The following is a 14,973-nucleotide window of genomic DNA, read 5'->3' on the forward strand; positions in this document are numbered from 1 at the left end:
TTCAATATTGGGCTGCAATATCATTTTGATCATGGCCTTAGTAGCTACAATAAAATGGAAATATTATTGGAAAATGTGTACATACTTAGTTCCATTTAAGTAAAATGATCTAGTAATTAAAAAAGCTCTCTGCGTTGGAGGCGACTGATCCTGAGCTTATTTCTGTGCTTCATTATTTCATTAGAAATGTTTTAATTTTGATAAGAGATGCTTCTCAGCACCACAGCAGGCCACCGAGTGGCCCACCATTCTAATTGTAATGAGACATAATTACCTTTTCCTAATTAACACCGTGTTGCTGTTATGCTTGTGTTTATTTACGAGGATGTACAGTAGTCCACGCATGTTATGTGAAGTATGTAAATTAGCGCTGCCTAATTTAAATATGCAGTTTCATTGTCTTGTTTACCTATGCATTATAAAACACAAACATATCTGTAAACCAAATACATTTTTGGAAAACCAATTTCACCCCAACATTTAAAGATTGAAAGAGTATTTATTTTAATATTATATATACACTATCTAACAAAAACAAAAAACAAACAAACAAATGAACAAAAATAAAAAAAAATAATTAAATAAAAAATTGCAAAATATTTATTGTGGCATTAATGACTGCAGTGTTGAAAAAAAATAAAATAAAAATCAAGTATTTTAAAGCTGAAACTATAAATTAATAATGCATTTGGTATAGAGAAAAGAAAAAAAAAATCAATGCTCTAAAATTAAAAACAGATAGAAAATAAATAAATATTGCAAAGTATTAATCGTGGTCATGTTTATACATTTCCTGATATTGTTCTGATTGAAATAAAATAAAAAATTAAGTATTTTAAAACAAATCTTAAAAAACTGAAACTGAATACTGAATGAATTTTGAAAGGAGAAAAGCTATATCGTATGAAAAATCTGAGATTAATTGCAGAAAAAAAATAAGTTAAATGGGAAAGTATTCATCACATCAATATTTACTGTATTGCCCAATACTGTGCTGATTTTGTTGAATAGTGGACAAGTTTTATGAGAATTACCAAAATAAACCAAGCACATACTGTAAGAACAAAGCTCTGATCAAGTGCAACAATGCATAACGAATAGATTTCAAGTGTATTATTCCTCTAAAGACAGCAATACTTTCTCTGTGCTTATATAGAGCAGGCATATTTAACTAGCGATGTGCGTCTGCGATATGATGAGAAGGGATTTGAGCAGATTACAGGATGCAGGGCTTCTGTTAGCGGCCCAGAAGATGTTGGACGGCCACATATCTTCATGACATATTACCAGTCAGGCATTATATTAGAAAAGCTGCTCCTCAATCCTGTTTGAAAGCATGTCCCTGAGCTCGGCACGCGACCTACACAGAAATTAAGTCTTATGGTGTTTGGCAGTACACTAAATCCAAAAGGACAGGAGGGTGATTATGCACTGCTATCTCAACGATCCTTGTCTCAAACATGTAGATAACACGGCAATAAACACTGATTGTTAGTAACGGCAAATCACAAATGACAACACAATAATAGATTCTTTATATCAGATGAAAATGCACAATATGGCAACTTTTTTTTTGCTGATTAATTGCTGTCTCAATGCACCACTGTGTTAATTAACAAATAAAAATATAATAGATAAAATATTACACTGAATGAAAACTTTGCATTATAAAATAAAAAATGCAAAAATATTTATTGTGGTAATATTAAGTATGTTGTGCTGATTTAAATAAAATAAATAATTTTACTTTTTAATAATTAAGGAAATAATGGTAAAATGTCAGTAAAATGTCTTTATTTCCTTATAAGTCACTGGCATTTGACATTTATATTAGTAATGTGGAGGTCATTGCATGTGTGTCTAAACGATAAAATATGAAACTGAATGCATTCTCTTAGACTTTCATAATAACCAGTTTAATATAATATTTTTAAATGACAGTGTTCAAAATTATTCTTTGTAAATCAGTTTCTCTACACATTGTGAGAAAAAATATTTAAAGAAAGTCTAAACAATCTTGCATGATTCATTTCCAGTCAAATGTTTGTCTCATAAAAACAGAAGAAAATAAAGAAAAGAAAGTTCAGATTGCCTTTGGTGCATTTCTGACTCATACGAGCTCCAGCGGGAGTTACGCGCAGCAGACGAAACCTTCTCTGCGTGATAGTTGGCACTGAATTAGCAGAACTGACACAGACTGCAGACCTATGCCTTAAATATTAAATTAAACTCATCTTGTTTTATAAGCTCCCCCGGTTGCACTAACCGTGCCTAATGAGCTTCAAATGTTGCGCAAATTGACAAAACAATATCTCTGTCCTCAACCCACGCCTGAAGACATCAGAGACGTCCAAGAGCAACAATTTGGCATGAAAGCAATAAGTGAATTTCTAGTCTGGACGAGCTTGACTCATTTAAAATAGTGCATAAAGCGCTAAATTTAACTTTGATAGTAAAAGCACTGCTGCTTTATTTTCACTGCGTCATGGCCTCTCGAACAGCCGATGTCAGATGCTATAAACACCTGTGAACTCGGGTCATCGCTGCAGATGAAATGTGTGAATCATGTTGCTGAACTTCATCTGTCTCCTCAAGAATAACACAACCCTGGCCTAATACAGTCACTTTCTCTCCTTAGAATAACTTTATGCATTAAAACTGAATGCACTGTGTTTGGAAAATGGAACAGCAACATGTCATGTTAAAAATCTGAGAGTAATTAAAAAAAATAAAAAATCTGAGAGTAATTAAAAAAAATAAAAAAATCTGAGAGTAATTAAAAAAAATAAAAAATCTGAGAGTAATTAAAAAAAATAAAAAATCTAATCTAATTACAATAAATGCACAAATGCATGAATGAATGAAAGCATGAAAGCATGAGCGAATGAACGAATGAATGAATGAATGAATGAATATGTTATTAGTAATATAATTACAAGTAAATCATGTCTGATGAACTTTAATAATTCTATAAATACCAACATTTTCTTAAAATTTATATCATAATTGATAACATTTTACATTTAAAATCATTCTTAATAAAATCAATTATTTGAGAAGCAAACTTGCAAGAGATATTAAGGCATGTTTTTGGAGAATATATTTTGAATTAAGTTGTTCTAACCGTAATAATATAAAGTTATATATATATATATATATATATATATATATATATATATATATATATATATATATATATAAAAAACTGCATAATAATTATATTTCTTATATGTTATTATTAATATAAAGGAAGAGTCATATCTGATGAACTACCATAACTACAATAAATAAAAATAAAATAATAATGATGATGATGATAATAATAATAATACAATTATTTAAATTTATTGCAAAAATGTAAGTTTTGCATTAAAAACATAAAAACATCCTTAGAAACATATGAGAAGCGAAATTGCATGAGATATTAAGACTGTAGAGAGTGTGTCTTGAATCAAGTTAATATTTCTAACTATAGTATGATAAAGTTGGAAAAATTGTATAATAATTATATCTCTTAAAGTATTATTATTACTATACATAAATATTTGATTCAATACTTTTTTAGTAATATATTTGCAATTAAAAACATAAAACAAGTTTGATTAACTACCATAATTAAAAAAAAGTTTTCTTAATTTTTTTCTATTAAAAAGATATAAACATCTTTAAAATAAAAATATATTACAGGAGCAAGCTTGCAAGAGATATTAAGACTATATTGTTTTCAGAGTCTATAACGTAAATTAAGTTACATTTTCACCCAAAATTAGGAAGTGAGAGAAACAGTATTACTAATTATTTCTCTTATAGTTTCATTATCATTAATACAATAAATAAATAGTTTAATAAATTTGTTCTTAGTACCAAGTCAACAAGAATCATGCCTGATGAACTACCGTAATAACCCTTAATTAAGTTCTTTTTAAATAAAAAATTAAATAAAAACAATTTGAGAAGCAAAACTGCATGTGATATATGTGTTTTCAGAAAATATATCTTGAAGTATGTTCAAAATTTATATTTATGATTAAAAGTTGGCACAAGTTGTCATTTTCTTCCCAGTTCTCTTTTTTTTTAGCCATAAATCTAACTAAAATTATATTTATGACTAAAGCTTCATGCTTAATGCAAGCTGTCAATAGAGTAAGAAAATACATTTAATTATGTCCTTGATGTCAAAGACCGCTCAAACTTTCTGGTATTTTAGAGGTCAATTACTGCATGACCGCATTCAAATGAAGAAAAAGATCAAAATCAAAATGCTGCCATTTGACGTCCAATGCAAAAGCCACTTGAGAAGCTGAACTCCACCAGCAGTGAAATCCACTGGAGCTCCTCCGGTCGTGCTTGCTGTGCTTTGGCATTTTCATTAAAAATGAAAGCAAGGAGGATGGCCGTGATTACAGAAATGTCATTTTTTGTTACATATAAACCCTTATTTCTAATGGCCGGAAAGGGCAAATTTTAGAGCAGGAGCCTTGAATCGGCTCAAAATCCAGAGAGCAGTTATTTTTCACTCTCCACACCAAATGTCCTTTCTGTCGAGATAAAGACACAACTGTGTTCATAGTATCTCTTTACCCTAAGGGCAAGACATGATGGTTTTCCTCTATTTATCACCTGAAAAAGATGAAGCAAGTAAGTGAGAGAGAGAGAGAGCCTGTCTGCAGTTTGATATCATAGAGCCTATCAAACGCACAGAAATTATATGTCACTCTTCTTCAGCAGATAGGATTCTGTGGCGAGCCGACGGCCTGCCAGACTTTCTGACAGTAAAACTCCAGTCTGGAAGCATCGTGCCAAGACTTCGCAAAGCAGCCGCCCTGATAACTCCTTCTGGACAGCAAAGAAAATTTCATCTCCTCAAGTCGACTTCTAGCTCCGGAGCGCGGTGCGATCGGTCGACGTTTGCCACGCCTGCTTTAGGACTAAACCCACAGCCTTGAAAAGATTGAAATTGTATTTATTCCCAGCCAACTGAGGCATACTGAACTGCGCTTCTGTGCATGACCAGATTTCCCAGATTTTGTGTGAAATATCATATTTACTAATATCTCCAGCAATGGTGCGTGAAACACTCGCCGCGCATCGATCTGCAGACGTAACTCTTCGATGAACACTCATTACCAGTGTGAAATTTTAAAATACGAATGTACGAGGGAATTATGAAAAGCGTTTCCAAACTAGCCACTGGACGCCTCATTGCCCAGCGACTACAGATCCCATGTATTCTGCAGTGAACGAGCACAGGCTGAAATCCACTGGGAATTCTGATTAAGCCATTGACTTTGCTAAAGCTGCTGCTTCTTTTTATGAAAAAAAGGACTTTATCTTGCAGCAAAACCCTGGTATTTGTGTCTGAGATTGAGATCGAAGTGCTTTCTCTCAACATTAATACGACACATTTCGACTAAAACCCAAGATGTGACGCAACTCTTAGAAAGAGCGATCATACGTCTTGAGAAGATCTAATTGTTTCAGACTCTCTTTAAGGATCTGAATGTTAAAGCGTGAGGGTTAAAGGGGTCACGAAATGGAGAAACAAAATGTTTGCTGCAAGTTTCAGAAGTCAAAACTAACTCCCAAGTTTAAAATATGAATTATTCTTTTCTATTTTTCCGAAAACCTGAATTTGAAATCGGGACAAACTTGAAAACTATTTCTCCTTAACATGCGTCATCATCGGGTGTAATCAAGGCACAAAAGGTTGCAAACTTTATAAACTAACATTGAGAAACATTAAATCTGAAACTGCATTTGATGAGCTGTGATCTGTGTAATATGTACAGAAGTGCTTTACTGCTGTTTATGCACGAGTCACTAAACCATCAACTTCACCCTGTTCCTGTCAGTACAAAACCAGCCATTCTCTATATTGTTAATATACAGAAAGCGTTCAAAGATCAGTCTCTTTATAATCGCTGGTGCAGCAGGAAGTCTGTCAGTGGTTTGATTTCTGCAGAATTTTGCATCGGTAACAGTTTACACTGCTCAACATGTCTCTGAATTATTTACATTGTGTTTCCACTGTGTAAGTTATGCTGGAAGTATTCAATCGTTGAATTGTGCAGATATGACTGTGTTTGGCTACACTGCAGCATTACAAACTTTCATGCAAAAGACATATATCTAACTATAATGCTATAATCAACACTTTTCACAATTAGGTAATATTGGTGGCTTTTTCAAGAGAGATCCACATGTAATGCTCTTTTCATATGCAAAGATGTTAGCCAATCACAGCAGTGGGTGTTTACATTGCGACTCCAAATCAGAGGGCTAAAAATGACCATATGCATCTAAATTGTGAACGTTTTGAAAAGTTCACCTCACAAAATATTATAAAATAATTTAAAAATGTGTTTCATGACTCCTTTAATGTTCAGAAATGAAATGACACTTGCTTAGCTTTTGTTATCTAACGCAACTGCATAGAGACATGTTTAGGCATCAATATACTTGGGTTTCTTAACCCTCATGTTGGAGAATATTTTATTTTTCCCAGAAATGCTAGCTAATAGCACTGGACTAAAACATACTAATAAAACATACTCCCTCAAAAAAGGGATAATTTCTGTACTTTTTGGGGATTTGTTTGTTACACTTGTGGGGTTTCCATTCAAAAATGACTGACCAGCAATAAAAAAAAAAAAAAAAAAAGCTTAGAAATTTAATTTTATACTTGATTATTATTAAATATTAGATTGAGTCTTTTTTTTATCAACTTGTTTTCTTTCAATTAGCACAGGTTTTACATTTCTTGATTGCAGGTTTTATTGGTTTTGGAGTTAATATTGCAAAAAAGTTTTCCACAAAAATGCCTTTTCACTCAAAAACTGCAATGCATGGGTTCAGATCAACAAGGCCTATGATCAAGCAATACAAGACCTGTGCTAATTGAAAGAAAACAAGTTGATAAAAAGATTGAATCAAAGATTTGGGGACAATATAGCATAATGACAGATTTACAAGCAATATTTTCCAAATTAACACCACATTAGCTAAAGGACTTCAGCACAGCACAAGGGTTAAACTGATTTCTGCATCAATCTGTAATGCAAAAACAACGTAAATCACTGAGGTTATTTGAGTTGTGTTTTATATAAACACAGTAACTGCTTTAGCTTCATTATCTCATCATTAAAATGCATAATACTTCAGCAAACCCCATATTAAACTGAAAACCATCCCTCTGTTTTGACTTTAAGGGAATTAAGTCTCTAATTTGGGTGCACAGAATTTCAGCTACTTGACTGAAACTCATTTGCGATAGATGGTGCAGTAAACAGAGTTTGTACCTGCTTCCACCACGGTAACCGTGATGTTGTGCCAGCCGGCAGTTTCCCGGTCCAGGATCTTTCCCAGAGTGATGGCACCTGTTACAGGATCGATGTTAAATATCTGCTCCTGGTCTGTGCTCCGGTCTATAGAGAACCTGGGAATAAAGCACAAATAAGGGTTTAAAGAGACTGAAAAATCAGATTTATGTCATCCACTCGAAAACTGTCATTTTTCTTTTTAATTCCCCTTTCCATAAAAAAGAGGAGTGGGACAATCAAGCACTAAAAAGGACATGAAAATGAACAGACAGAAACTGAGCCTGAAAATCTAGACCTCCAACACAATGCCAATGAGAACTTTGTTGGCATCAGGCTTATTAAGGTTAACTACAACTAAAACCATAAAAATAAAACCATGTTGTTACTTGAAATTAAATAAATGTTAACTCAAAAAAATAAATAAATACATATATAAAAATGCAACGTTTTTTAAAAAATACATACATTACATAATTTGTTTAAATTAATTTTAATTTAATAATTTAAAATGCATATCATTAAAAATAAAATTATATTAATTTCAGCTATTTGCCAAGGCGAGGGGGGGGTTAACATAAAACTAAAATGAACAAGAAAGCAGAAAATACAAAAATAAAAATAAAAAAACTAAATAAAATATTAATAAACACTACAATGATATCTCAATGACACTAAAATAACACTGGTTTTAACTTTTAGTTTTAGTTAATTTAGGACTTTAATCTAAACTAAACAAAAGTGAGAAATGTTGCCTTCACATCTAGTTGAAATATATATTTTTCAAATCTTTATGTATGTAAGTTTGTGACAAATACGTAAAATGACAGAGCATCATTATGTTTTATGAATCGCACAAACTTAATCCAAACAAAAAAGGATTTTATGATCATCATAATGTAATTGTGTTAACTTCTAGTCACGAATTGTGAGGGCAAACTAGAGTCAGTACTTCAATTGTCCTCTCCAAACAAATTATTAATATTTCATACAGTGCTTTGATAAAGCAAAATATATTTTTATCCCGTGTGGAAAGCAAACACCACTGACAGAGAGATGAGGCGACAAAACACAATGAGGGTTTTAGGATTTTTCTCTCTGACTCGCCGTACTCTCTTCATTTTTTTTATGACCCTTACGGGTTTAATGTCAGTTTCTGCAGTTTTAAACTTTATATGGAATACAAATTCATCTGAATTAATTCACTTTACCTTGTGCTTATTACTCTGTGCCAATAGGTTGAGGCGACGCTTTGGAAAAAGTTAAACTGCCCAAAGGGAGATGGACGAAAAGAAGCTATTAAAGTCGAGGTGCAGAAGATCCTGAATTTGGGCCGTGGAAAAGATTTTTCAACTGCATTACTCTTATTGGCTTTTAATTGTCATGGAAGCACAAGTCCAGTGTGTGTTGATTTACAAAAGGCCTTGAGTTGTTCAACTTCTGCATGCATTAATGTACGGCTGCATTCAAAAACATTCTTCATGAACAAATAAACACACTTGCACTGAAACAAAAACTGAAATATCATTTAGTCTGCTGCTCATGCCAGCATGGGAATAATACATCTGGTTGCTTAGAAAACTGACAGCACAGCTCTGTCCTTAAAATCAATGTCACTCAAACACTTGTAAACTTTAAGAAAAGTACAAATTAGATCTACACTACAAAAACTGATTTTCTTGCACAGTATTTTTTAACTTGCTTTACAGTACAAATATCTAAACATTCTTAAGTCAAGATACAGATACAGTACAGATTATTTTGCTTGTTTACTTGAGAAAATTAAAGGAATGGCAAATGAAAATTTGATAAAGATGTGCTCACCCTCAGGCCACCCAAGATATAGATGAGTTTGTCTTCAATGGATGCTCTACAGTGAATGGGTGCCGTCAGAATTAGAGTCCAAACAGCTGATAAAAACATCACAATGATCCACAAGCAATGTAGACCAAATGGTGTGGATTATTGTGATGCTTTTATCATCTGTTTGGACTCTAATTCTGACGGCACCCATTCACTGCAGAGCATCCATTGCTGAGACAGTGATGGAATGCTACATTTCTCCAAATCTGATGAAGAAACAAACTCATCTACATCTTGGATTGACCTGAGGGTGAGCACATTTTCAGCAAATTTTTATTTTTGGGTGAACTATAGCTTAAAGTGAGCTTGTACTTAAAACAAGAAAAATCTGCCAATGGGATAAGAAAAATAAACTTAATTCAAAGGGAAAATTAGTTTTCTTACCCCATCGGCAGATATTCATTAATGTTTTAAGCATAAAGTCCCTTAATGGATAAAAAAAAAGTGCTTCTCAAATAAATGTATCTTGATTCAAGAAAACACTTTTAATAAAGTCATTTCTTGCAGTGTATAAAGAATAAAATAGAGATTTAAATGTAGCACAGGTATCAATGTCTCTCTTGGAGCTCATAAAAAGCCACCGCCGAAGGAAAATAAACAGATATTTCCTGTCCAGATAGTAGGAGTGTGTTTTCTTCCAGCAGGTATAGTGCTCTCCGAGGGCTCCATGCGTCCGCCGTCCCGCTGGTATTGGGTGATTTGGGGCGCGGGAGAGAGTGATGGGGCTCTGGGCAAAGCCCCAGTTTGCTCGCTGAGTCCAATGGAGATGATTAAAGTGGTACCGATGGGCATGGGCTTCACGCCATACGCCAATGTGTGCCAGCCAACCAACAGAGTTTCCTGCCACTGCGCTGTGCTTTATAACACCTGGAGCACTTTGAGCGCAGCCTCATGCATTTTTAATGGAGGTAATTTGCAAAGGCTACGTGTATGTGTGAGAGAGAGACTATACGGCCAACCAAAGCCTTTTACTTCCCTTGTGCGTCACCTTTGAGCTGCAGCAATGAGTAAATCATATTTCTGTGCGCTGATGACTCTGGAGAATAAAAAGCTCTATCAGGATGTGGAATTGCGTGACCGAAATGCAGGGCGGGCGTCTTTGATAATGGCTAGGGTTCGCTACGCAATTCAGACGAAGCCTGACCACCTGCAGACCGTTCACTGACCGTCTGATGTACGTTATATACAAAAATAGAAATTACTCTAACAAACTCTACTTTGATTGAGTCCCAAAAGGGTCTTTGTCAGTTCGACTGGAAACAAATAACCATTGCTAAAGATTAACAGGTTATTGTCATCAAATATTGAAAAGCAGGTCTTAATTTGTGCAAGACTACAAGACGTATCCTGCAAATCCGGAACTGGATCTGACATCTGTTTTAGTGGATATACTGTATCACCTCTACATCCTCTGAAAACATTTAAAACAATGTGGTTATTGTTAACTAAAACATGAAAAATTTATAAAAAATAAATAAATACATAAAAAAAATATTTTTTTTTTTTTTACATAAAAAAAAAAACAAAATGGATGAATAAAATAAAATATTAAGTGAAAAATGTAACTAACTAATTAGTTACTAATTAACTACAAAATATAAATATAAAATCAAATTTAAATATTAATAAATACTATAGTATTTATGTATATAGAATTAATAAACTATTAAAATATTTATAAAATTATATAAATAATACTAAACACTGAAAAAAACAGCAACAACAATAAATCTACAGTAATATATAAAGCATATAATTTTATAGTAAGTTACAGTTGTAGTTTATAGCTACAGTAATGATAATTTTGCCAATATAAATATCCTATGTTAAATCTGTCACATCTTCTCAAATGTAACTTAGTTCCTAAATCAATGCTATAAGTAAATGTAGGCATCACGACAATGTGAAAATATGAAGAAAAAAAAACATTTAATACAGTTTAAAATGCTTAAAATTAGAAATGTAGAAGGACAATTAAAAAAATAATGATCTGATGAATGATCAAAGCAAATAAATAAATAAAAACGTACAATCGTCTGACATCTGAAAACTATGCATTATGGATCTCACACAATTTTTAAGAGTTTTCTGTACTACTTTACTCAATTTCTGGACCTAAGTGCTTCTCCATGCCAGATTATTGCAGTATAATCTATTTCTGATAAACCTGCCCCTTAAAGGCATATAAAACAAACTGTGCTGGATCACTTAACATGTCAGTCACGCTCTCTTCCCGCATAAGCGTGCGGTTCCTGGCCAGAATGAGCCACAGTGTGAACCAGACTTTATGCCTGAAGTCACAGGTCTGGACACGCAAGACTACACAACAGCAGACAGAAAGTTTTTGCGATTGAGCAGACATTTGACATGCTTCCCAAGGCCTGGAGGTGAAGAGGCTTTTCTGGACGGCACGCATGTGTGTGTGTGTGTGTGTGTGTTTGTAAAGGAGGATGGCAGGTTGATAACTGTGCGTGCCAAGATGCCCATAGCGTAATGGGAAAAGTCTCCGGCCAGCACATTCCAAGAGCCACACTTTGTTACGCTTCTGTGACTCCATATATCTCCAGTAATAGGCTCCTCAATGGAGGAAATTGATCCTTGTCTAAACTAAGAAGAAGTGGACTGTGGCCAGGGTGTGAACACACACAAATGCACAAATACACACATAAACAAACTATTTTGCCTTTTCACTTCATCTCATTGAGACGCACAGTCACTGAAGTTGTGCATTGTGATAAAATAGCTGATAAAGCACCGTCGCTGCCAAGCTTAATGATGTATTTAAATTCAAAACCCCTGTAAGAGCTATAGCTGCAGAGTTGTGCAACAAAGTTTTGCCCATGCAACAATTTTTCTAGAAACGTCTGGGCATATTACTACTAAATATTTCAGGCCTGAAGTTCGGCAGTCTTTCCTTCACATGATTTATAAAGAAATCACTCAAATGTGTTGATTTTCTGCTCAAGAAACATTTCTTAATATTACGATGATGAAAACTGTTGTGTTTCTTAATATCATAAGCACATAAATACCTTTACTGACACTTTTGATCAATGAAATGCATCCTCACTGAATAAAAGGATTTCATTCTCTCTTTCAAAAAACTAATAACATTGACAGAAACATGACAAAGTTACAAAAAAAAACAAAACACTAAAATAATATGTATAATAGCTATACATTCTTTAAACATATATAAAAAATCTAAAAAAAAATGTTAGTATGTTTCTTTCTGAAACTGAAAATACCACAATAATTGCTATACATTATATGAAAGTATATACATAATACTAATAAAATAACAGTAATTAGTCCTTTTTCTTTCTTTCAAAAAATAAATAAACAAATAAATTATATAAGCACAACAAACAATACCAAAACTTACACTAAAAAAAGGAAAAGGAATGTTGGCAATATTTATGTACATTGTGAAAAATTAATTATTGCTGATTTTAATTTATATATATATATATATATATATATATATATATATATATATATATATATATACACACATATATATATATATATATATATATATATATATATATATATATATATATATATACACATATATATATACACATATATATATATATATATATATATATATATATATATATATATATATACACATATACATATATATATACATATACATATATATATATATATATATATATATATATATATATATACATATACATATACATATACATATATATATATATATATATATATATATATTAGGGCCGGGACTCGATTAAAAAAATTAATCTAATTAATTAGAGGCTTTGTAATTAATTAATCGAAATTAATCGCATTTTAATCGCATATAAATATTTGACCTGAGAACAGTGAGAAGTAAGTTTTTTTATATGGATTTTTAAATTTCCCATCCACAGGGCCAACCAAAGCGGTCTCATCAGCTTCTTTGTCCATGTTCACTGTGATTTGTTTTTGGCTGTTTCTCAATATGCGTTCTTCAGCGATCTTGCGTCCTTGTGTTCTCGTTCTACGTCATCATTAACCGCCGAAGTTCAGTTCCAATTCTCAAGAACGCAAGTATAGAGGATGCATGAAAGTGCCCGGATATGTTCTTGAAACTGAGGATGCATCGAGTGCAGATTTGAGAGAATCGAGCCGTTAGAAATCCCAGAAAACGCTGTGGGCGGCCGGTGTACGGAAGCCTGTAAGCTTTAAAGTCGCTCTCACAAATACTTAACGGCTCTTCAAGTTGAAATTTGATATGCATGTTAAGAAGCTATGTAGAACAATCAAAACAAATCTGAATTGTTTTTACATGATTAGACCATATATATCCTTGAAAGCAGCCAAGTTATACATGCATGCAATGATTTTATCACATTTATCTTACTGTGTGACTGTCTGGAGTCAGGTTTCTCAACTGACTATTAAACCTGTCAGATCCCTATATAAACAAACACTAAAAGTTTTGGATAAGAAACCAACCAGATGGCATCACTGTAGCATTTTACAAAAATATAGTTTGCTTAGTTTTGAAAATTTTATAAATTCATCTTTTATTAAAATGTTTTTTAAATGTTTAAATAATCTTGCGCCAAAAGTTATATGCAAATTAATATCAAAACAGAGTAGTAAGGGGATCGCTACAAGAGGTGCAACTACACAGAACTGTATAATACCACAGAGAAAAACTAAATTTGCACAATCTACATTTTTTCAGTTCAAGGTACGTTGTTATGGAACAGCCTGTCAGCTGAATTGAAAATGGAAACACAGTTGAATATTTTTCAAACAAAACTGAAAAAGTGGTTCAAACAAAAGCAGATATGTGAACATTGATGGTGGTACATAGTTTTAGTTGTTTATTTTATTTTATTTCATTTGTGTTTTTTTTTTTGTTTTTTTTAGCCCAACCAGGGACTGGGGCTGCAAATTAGCCTCCGGCTAGAAGCCTATATGTAGAGCATCGGCTGCATGAAATTGTAGCAATGTTATACTGCATTGTCCCTGTTAAATAAAAATAAAAAAGTAAACATTTATCGTTTTGTTTTGGTTAATTTTAATAAAATTATAAGACCCGGAAAAAGTCTGCATTTTTATTGGCATATTAAAATTAATCTTAACAGTAAAACATAACGCTGTAAAATAAAACACAATACAATTATATGAAAGTAATATCTATAATAGTATGAAATGTTTTAATAAGTTATGACATTTTGTAATATTGATTGTTCATTGGCCGTTTCTTATGCTGAGACTATGCGGTCAGTTAAGCAGGAATGCAGTACATCTCAGTTCTCATAAGTGTGCGTTCTGTGTTCTCGTGTCCTTCCGAGTTCGTTCTTCCAAGGAAGCTCTCTCTCGCGCACTCTCCCCGTGTTCGCTTGACTTTTGTCAAGCCCGGCGCCTCATAGGCAAGACCGGTCTCCACGAGAACGCAAGTCCGTTCTTTGCGTCTTTTGTCTGAACGCTAGTTGGTGCTCCAGTATAATCGGTCCGCCGAAACTCATCCAGTGAGAAACGTTCCGCGGTGCAAAAATAAGTGCGATTAAAATGCGTTAAAAAAATTTAACGCGTTATTTTTGTGTAATGAATTAATCTAAATTAACGCGTTAAAGTCCCAGCCCTAATATATATATATATATATATATATATATATATATATATATATACACACATACACACACATACACACAGAGAAACAAACATGTTGGACACAGAAAATCTAAGGACATTTTGTACCATAAACTCAATTTTTGTACATAAAATAATATTCGCAAAAAAGTTCTCTTCCATATATGACATA

The 14,973-nt window shown here is 32.9% G+C and overlaps 1 protein-coding gene across 1 annotated transcript in view; it reads right to left on the minus strand.

The window, feature by feature from the left end:
* Positions 1-14,973, minus strand: part of LOC306879671 (cadherin-22-like) — a gene marked incomplete at its 5' end in the record, with an annotated part of 112,786 nt that overhangs the window by 51,727 nt on the left and 46,086 nt on the right. Inside the window, one exon of the mRNA XM_079432821.1 lies at positions 7,299-7,435. Within this exon, the coding sequence (XP_079288947.1) occupies positions 7,299-7,435 (137 nt within the window). The remainder of the gene's footprint in view (positions 1-7,298; positions 7,436-14,973) is intronic.

Source organism: Barbus barbus (assembly GCF_936440315.1).
Source record: "Barbus barbus genome assembly, chromosome: 13".
Lineage (NCBI taxonomy): Eukaryota > Metazoa > Chordata > Actinopteri > Cypriniformes > Cyprinidae > Barbus > Barbus barbus.